This window comes from Prosopis cineraria, unplaced genomic scaffold, assembly GCF_029017545.1.
Source record: "Prosopis cineraria cultivar Desert tree isolate PC_DT_omini unplaced genomic scaffold, ASM2901754v1 PC9, whole genome shotgun sequence".
Classification (NCBI taxonomy): domain Eukaryota; kingdom Viridiplantae; phylum Streptophyta; class Magnoliopsida; order Fabales; family Fabaceae; genus Prosopis; species Prosopis cineraria.
The window spans coordinates 24,508,219-24,516,198 of record NW_026555340.1 but is presented as its reverse complement, the minus strand read 5'-3'; the positions used below and the strand labels follow the sequence as shown (position 1 = coordinate 24,516,198).

The following is a 7,980-nucleotide window of genomic DNA, read 5'->3' as shown; positions in this document are numbered from 1 at the left end:
CAAAAATAAGTGATAAAAATAATTCAAGATTACACAGCTTGATGCAGATTTATATTTACATACAAAGTATATATACCATTATTTTATTTACTATTGCAAAAATACACACGCACACGCGCGCGCGCGCGCACACGCACACACACAGACACACAATTAAAATCCGCCTATAAAATACGGCCAATTATTTATTAGAGATATTGAATGTGTCCTTGTACGAGCCAAGCCTGTCTCGATCCACTCTTTCTGGTCTCTATATATACCTTTTCCAACCCCTCGTTCACTTCCCAATCCAATTCTTTCTTTTGTATCGCCATTTCCTTAGTTCTTAATTAATTCTTGCTCTTCTTCTCTCTCTCGAACGGAATTAATGGCGGCAGCGGCTTACAGCGACCCCGTAGACGACTCAGCCAAACCCCCCGCGTCGCAAGCGCAGCCACTCCACTCGCCGTGGCATTCTCCGGTCCCGTACTTGTTCGGCGGCTTAGCGGCCATGCTGGGCCTCATCGCTTTTGCCCTCTTAATCCTCGCCTGCTCTTACTGGAAGCTCTCCGGCTACCTCGAAGGCGACGGTGACGGCGAGCGAAACCTCGAGGCCGGCGACTCCAAACTCGACGACCAAACCCAAAAAACTCCGATTCCTTACGAGGAGAAAATCCTGGTGATCATGGCCGGACAGGAGAAGCCGACATTCTTAGCCACTCCGATGTGGTCGAGCCGGTCATCTTCCTTCGGAGACAACACCACCACTTGCTGTTCCTGCGACAAGAACGCTAAATCTGAACTCCATACGGGAGAGACCACTGTGAAACCAGAGGAAATCAGCGGCCACGATCAGGTACAGAGCGAGAACAGGGGAACTACCCCAGAAACCTCACATGACCAGAGCCATTAGATCTTCTTCCTGTCTCTGATTTTCTTTCTCTTTTAAGCTTCCTCGAAGAAGCTCGTGACACAGAGATATTTTTTTCCCCTGACCTTTATATTCAGTCAGTTTGGCGCGGGTATGAACGAGCTTGCATGTTGAGTGATTGGGTGGTGCAGAATCAGAGATAGACATATCATATACATCCAATTCTCTTCCTTAAATGTCTAGTGATAATTAATCAATTCGGGGGCCGTAAATTCAATTGAGCTGAAATCGAAATCTGGTTCAGTGTTTTTGCTTTTGTTTTTTGTTTTTAAATCATAATGGGATGAGATTTGAAGACTTTGAGAGATGGATACGTATGAGAAAAGTTAAAAAAGAAGCTAGAACTTTGACATCTGTTTTCTGTGAATCTGTGGGTCGTGGGATTGCCAGATTAGGGATCGATGTATACGTGGAGGGTACGTGTAAATCTGTTTCTGATGCGGCGAGATGAAACTGTTGAAGCAAAGTTTCTTTTATTTTTTCTTTTTTATTTATTTATTGTAGTCTTCAATTTTCTGGGTTTCTCTGAGCGCTATACACATGAAGAAACGAGCTTGACTTCTTTGATGCTCATTAAGTTGATGATGTAATTTCAGGAGGTAAAAATTAAATATGAACCTTATGCTGGATGAATCAATTTCCTTGTCCCTGGATTGTTGTAGAGCATGATAAAAAGAAGCTTGGTTTATTGAATAGTTTGAGGGGATAGCTTATTATTTGGCTGGCTAACAACAAAAACAATAATAATAATAATAATAATAATGGTGCTCTATAAAGCGTTAGGATAGAATAAGGGGAATGAAGGGTATGGAATTGTCAGGCTTTAAACTTTAATGCGTGTCGCTGGGGGGTCCCAGAATGATGATAAAACGACAGTTCTTACTGCGTTTGAGTACCATGGTGCTACTGGCGAGCCACAGGCTAGGAAGCTCACTTCCCAACAACGCTTTTAAATAATCATTCTCTTTGATTCTATAATTACAAGTTATTTTTTAGCATTTTTATCAAAATTAAAAAAATTAAATTTTAATAATTTATTGATAAATTTAATAAATTTTAAATTTCATTCTCATTAAATATATATATTTTAAAAATAAAATAATTTAATTTTTAATAATATTTTTAATATTTAATAAGAATAAAAAGATAAATTATATACAATATTTATTGAGATGTCTTATAAATAAATTTAAAATAAATATTTTTTTTTTATAAATAAATCCAAACCAGTAGCCCCAATCCATATTGGTGGGTCAGATTAATGAACCAGTCTGGTCAAGAGTTTTGGGCAAAAGTGAAACAGGTTAAGTTTTATTTATTTATTTTTTTGGCTTTTGTTAAGCCTAAAACGAAATTGTTTTAAATTTTAAAAAATTAGCAGCTTGTTGGATTTACACTTTAGTAGCTCTGTCTTGTTAAATTGTATGTGGTTTATACATTATTTTTTTCATTTACTAGTGAATTAATGCTCTTGTAGAAGTTGTATATGAATTTTTTATATTTTAATTAAATTATATTATTTTAATCTAGCTGGCCCCAATTCAACTACATAAAACCATTGACTATTTACTATTTTGACAGTTTAATATGAAGTTTGGTTTACAGTAAGTTGCATTTCAATTCCCACCCCCCCCCCCCAATCTTCAGTTTGAAACTCATTTCATAAGGGAAATTCTATCTATTAAAATTCATAAAAAAATATCATTCATAAATTATAAATAGTATAATTGGTTTTTGGCTTCTACAATTCTCTCTTATACTCTCTCCGATCTCATTTATAAAACGCATTTAGAAAACTCTATTTTATCTTATTTATAAATTATGATACAATTTTTCAAGCTATATTTCAAAGTATTTTTAAAATTATCTTTAAATAAAGAACAAATAACATGCTATCACTTTTTAATATTTTTATAAAATTATATTTAAAATTTTACATACTTTTATTTCTGTTATTTTGTATATTGATAGTGATAAGATTGATAGAAATAATTTATAAAACAGGTACGAAGGAATACTAATTTTACACAATCGTTACACCTAATCGTTGCAGTGTACGCGCACACATTTTAACTATCACAAGGTGTTAGAATTTGAGTGGAATCATTTCAAAAACGTATAAGAATTCATTTTACAGTTTTAAGCACGACTCTAATTATAACAATGCACCCTTCCTTGCGTCATTACTCTGAAGTATAGGAACTTGACACGTACGTTTTTGTTTCCATGACAACTAATTGCCATTAAAATTAATTAATATAAAATATAATATAAAAGATATAACTTGATGTAAGGCATTTTAGAGTGTAAAAAGAAGTCTCACATCAAAAAGATTAAAAAATTGATTATGATATATAAAATTTAAAAAGTATTAATCAAATGATTTAAGCTGTTTTGATAGATTATATTATCCTTAAGCATACTTAATATAATAAATCTAATATGGTATCATAAGCCATTTTCTTGTGGGACAAAAAAAGAAGAAAGAAAGAAAAAAAAGAAAAAAAATGAAAGAAATAAAAGAGGAAAAAAAATACAAGAAGTTAAAAAAAAAAGAAAGAAAAGAAGAGAGAAGAAGAAAAAAAAAAGGAAAAGAAATTGAATAAACCTGAGACATATGAGATTGAAAAAAGTACAAGTCCAGGCAAGAAGAAGAAAAAAATTGAAAAAAAAATAGAGAAAAAAAAAGTAATAGAAAGAATATTATAGTGTAAAAAGAAGTCCCGTATTTAAAAGATTAAAAAATTGATCATGATATATAAAGTTTAGAAAGTATCTAATCAAATAGTTTAAATTATTTTGATAGAGTATACTATCCTTAAACATACTTAATATATTAAATCTAATAAGGCAGACTCAAGATACCAAATATCTCTGAAACAAGAAAATAGCTTGATGCTAGATTAGTTCTGATTTTTTTCTTCGTAAGATGCATTGGCATACTTCATAATAATTGTCTGCCTTGCAAGCCTCACTTATTCCAATCAAGATATATGCTTTGCTCTACTTTCACTTGTTTTACTTAGGCATTTATACTTTCTTTCGTACAAAATTTTATTTAAGCATTTTCCTTCAACACACCTTCGTGCATGGAATCCCATATACAATACATTCATAGAAGAGTAAAAAGGAAAAGAATAAAAAGGAAAAGAATCTGTTCAACAATCATATATATTTTACAGTTAATAATATTATATTATCTTCAAATAGGATCGATCAATGCAAAAAATGTAAGAGATTGATCAATTAATATAGCTTTGATGTGAGTTACACGGTTGGTCATCATTCATTAAATTTAAGGAGAATTACATTTAAAGACAATTTAAAAAATTTATTTACAAATAATGATCAATACAAAATAAGATATGACTTGTACTTTTTTAAATGAAATTTATTATTAATTATTATTTATAAATAATTTTTTTTAATAGTCCTTGAATGTAATTACCCTTTGAGAGAACACATTAACATGTGACTAGCACGTAAGTACATGATGAAGAAACAATATGTGAGAAATAATTAAAAGTACCAGGGAAGATTGAAAATTGAGGGAAATGTTTGGAGAAGTGTCAACTTCAGATTGACTGTGAGAAAAAGAAGCCTGAAAAAACACGAAACTGCTCTCACAACATAATAATTAATAATTGGATAAAGTTGTCTAAATTAGAAATGTCCAGCTGCCACATCCCGTTTACATACTTGTCCTTCGTACCCTATCTACTTGCTTCTCTCAACGCAAAGCCATTATTTTCAATTTTTCTTTTTCAAGCAAATTATTTTATGACGGAAAATTTCCTCTGTGCATGCACACACACGCCTTTATATGTTTGTCATTAGAGATAAATGAATTTTTGGGCGCTTTCAGGGGGTTTCTGATGTGAATATAAAATAGCAAGGAAATACTTTGATGCGGTTAATGAAACGGCACGTTATCGATAATTATGTAATAATTAGAGAACATGATAAAAAACATTTTTAAAGTATACAAATAACAATTAAATATCATAAAATATGATAAATATTGTTTAATTTTTTGGAACTTGTCTGTCATCTTAATTTTTTACGAAATAACATATTGACCCACACAATAACTATTAATCAATAGTATGGAGCTCAATGAAAACAAGAAAGAAAGTTTTGGGGAAAAGTTACATTTTATATATCCAAAAAAGATAAGCTGAAAAAAAAATATAAATTCAAAAACTATTTATTCTCAAGGATTTCAAGTGTTTCAAATGCTTGAGCACACATTTGTAAATTTTGTAGTTTGAGTATTAAATATTGGGATTTAATCCTTATGAATAATTTTCGCAACATGTCGTATTAATAAAATGATAAGTACAACTATCAAAATCCGTAATTGCTTTAATTAAATTAATCTTTCAGCTACTTGGGTCACATCAATTATCAATTATGCTCAGATAGCCAAATTTTCCCCCTCTATAATTAGGGTCTGTCTGCAGATCTTGACTTTATCGGTTGCAAGGAAAAATATGTGATGATCTAACCATATGGATGATCCAAATATGATAGTAACAGCACTAATAAAAATGTATAAGCACAAACCTGGAACAGTTTCAAATAGTAAAACCACTACAATCTCTGTTTTGTGTCAACGCCCAATTATATTTGATTTATTCTCAGATTTTTCAAATCAAAATTTGCAATAAAAAGCGAATGGTTTAGTGAGTTCTGACCTTGGTCACCTATGGATAAAATGTAGGAGTATAAAACTCAGTTGTTAATTTCCTTGTAAATTTGAAATAAAATTAATCCAAAATATTCTTATTTCACGCCAATTGTCATGGTTCAAATTATGATTTTCAACTTTGACCAGGTTAAATAATTGAAGAGACGCGACTAGCGACTTGGAAATGGAAATCATTCTTTTGGACGGCCAATTGCTGTGGAATATTTTTCTGGACGGACATGATTACTGTCAATAAGAGAAATTAAAGCAGGGCCAGTAATAATTAATCATACCACATCGATTTAACCCTTCCATCTAATCATGTTTCGCCTTTTCTTTTTTATTTTTCCTTTTCTTTGTTTTTTCCGCCTCAACCAATCATCGATTTGGTCCTGTCGTCAGGAAATTAACCATAGAATTATTTTAATATTTTAAGGATCTAAGTGGCTAATTATTAACTGATTTGTAAGTTATCATTGAAGGACCAACACATGAAAGCCCAATGATGGAGAAGAACAATATGCAAGGAATCTGCTGTCTAGTCTTGGTCGGCCCAATACGAAGTTCAAAGCTAAAATGTTGGGCAACTTTATGAGTGCTCCACCATACTCAAATATAATTTATTTTTTAAAAACTTGTTTGATTTAAAATATAAAATATTTGATAATTTTTATAATTATTTTTTAATTATATCCTTACTTCATTTATTATTTTTTTAAAAATAATATATTAGAATTTCAATTACTATTATCAAAATTTTTATATGAAAATATTTAACAAGGATAATGTTGAAAAAAATATAAAAAAATTTAAGAAATTAAGTTCTAACTAATACTTTTTAGAAACTGTAAATTAGTTGCTAATACATTATATATTGATTTGGAGGGGGTAACAATTTAGAAATGCAAAAAAGGTTTATACGTGTGTTTAATTTCCAAATATACATACCGAATTATTTACAAATAGAAGTAAAAAAAAATTAAAATCAAGTGTTATGTCAGAAGCTTTATGCATTCATTATGAATCATTTTGAAGCAGAGAAACCGAATAACAAAGCTGGCATTCTCAAACAAAATGAATTAGTGACCAAAGCGACCGACTAACGTTGGCTTTAAAAGAGAAGAATCTATCTGGACGTACAAACAAGTAATGGTTTGAGAGTGTCTATTGGGGCAAAACCAGTGGCAGTCTCTTTCAATGTTCATGGTTCATTTCTGAAAATATTTGAATCTATTAGCACCTAAAGGATATGCAAAACGTGACAACATTAGACGAGAGAATTTAGATTGATTCGTATGAGGGACACTTGTTCCAAAATATGCATAAAATTCTTTAAATTTTAAGACAGTTGCATATAATTCCCTTCAATCTTAAAAGTTTAAATTAACCCCGTTAATCTTTAATTTTATATTTGCAAAACCCTTATTATTAATTATGATATTTTTTAATGAAGGTTAAAATTTTATTTAACTAAAAAATGTTATTAAATAAAAATATTATATTATATAACTATTTATAATAAATTTTTTATATTTTTTTGGATTGTTAAGGCATTGATAATAGCCAAAACAAATGTTAGTATCATCATATAAATTTTAAATATTTACTTTTGTGTTAGTTTCATTTTTTTTTTTTTATTATCAATGGTGCATAGTTTTTTTAGTATTAAGAGATAAATTAATTTGACATGATAATATTTAAAATTTTAAATATTTTAGTCATGTGCATTACATTATCTAACATGAAAATATAATAAAAATTTATTTTTTAAAATAATAAAATCATGCACCATTGATAATAAAAAAAACATGGATAAAATTAATATAAACATAAATATTTAAAATTTTATACAGTGATAATAACATTTTTTGTTATTGATGCCTCAATTATCTAAAAAATATAAAAAATTTATTATAAATAGTTATACAATATAATATTTTTGTTTAAATTTTTTAATTGAATGACATTTTAATCCGCATAAAAAAATAACATAATTAATAATAGGGGGTTTGAAAAATAAAATTAAAAGTTAAATGATTAATTTTAAATTTTAAAAAGTGAGAAGGATTATATATAATTGTTTCAAAAGTTAAAAAAGTTTATGTACTTTAGCCTAAAGTATATATAGATGAGTTAGATTATGAATACTCTAAGGACAAGACATGCCTCCACCTCAAATAAAAAAGTATTTATGAGTTACTAATAGATTGACTAAAACAAAATTCTCATATCAATAATGAAACCTTGTGAATTAAGAACTAAATTCTTATCGATTAGATAAATTTTTGTTGACTGCTTTTGAATTCTTTTGACAGAGCTCATGATTAGAGGAAAGCCCATCACGAAGCTTCGTGGCCTGGTGGGCTCAAAGGACAATGAT

The 7,980-nt window shown here is 29.6% G+C and overlaps 1 protein-coding gene across 1 annotated transcript; it reads left to right on the top strand.

Annotated features, from left to right (window-relative positions):
• Positions 1-221: 221 nt before the first annotated feature.
• On the top strand, positions 222-1,559 carry LOC129320448 (protein GLUTAMINE DUMPER 3-like). Its single transcript, XM_054965909.1, has one exon. The coding sequence runs from the start codon at positions 368-370 to the stop codon at positions 890-892; it is 525 nt and encodes a 174-aa protein (XP_054821884.1). The 5' UTR covers positions 222-367; the 3' UTR covers positions 893-1,559.
• The last annotated feature ends 6,421 nt before the right edge of the window (positions 1,560-7,980 follow it).

Excerpts from the sequence above, each read along its gene's own strand:
- LOC129320448 (XM_054965909.1), top strand. The coding sequence starts at position 368 with ATGGCGGCAGCGGCTTACAGCGACCCCGTAGACGACTCAGCCAAACCC.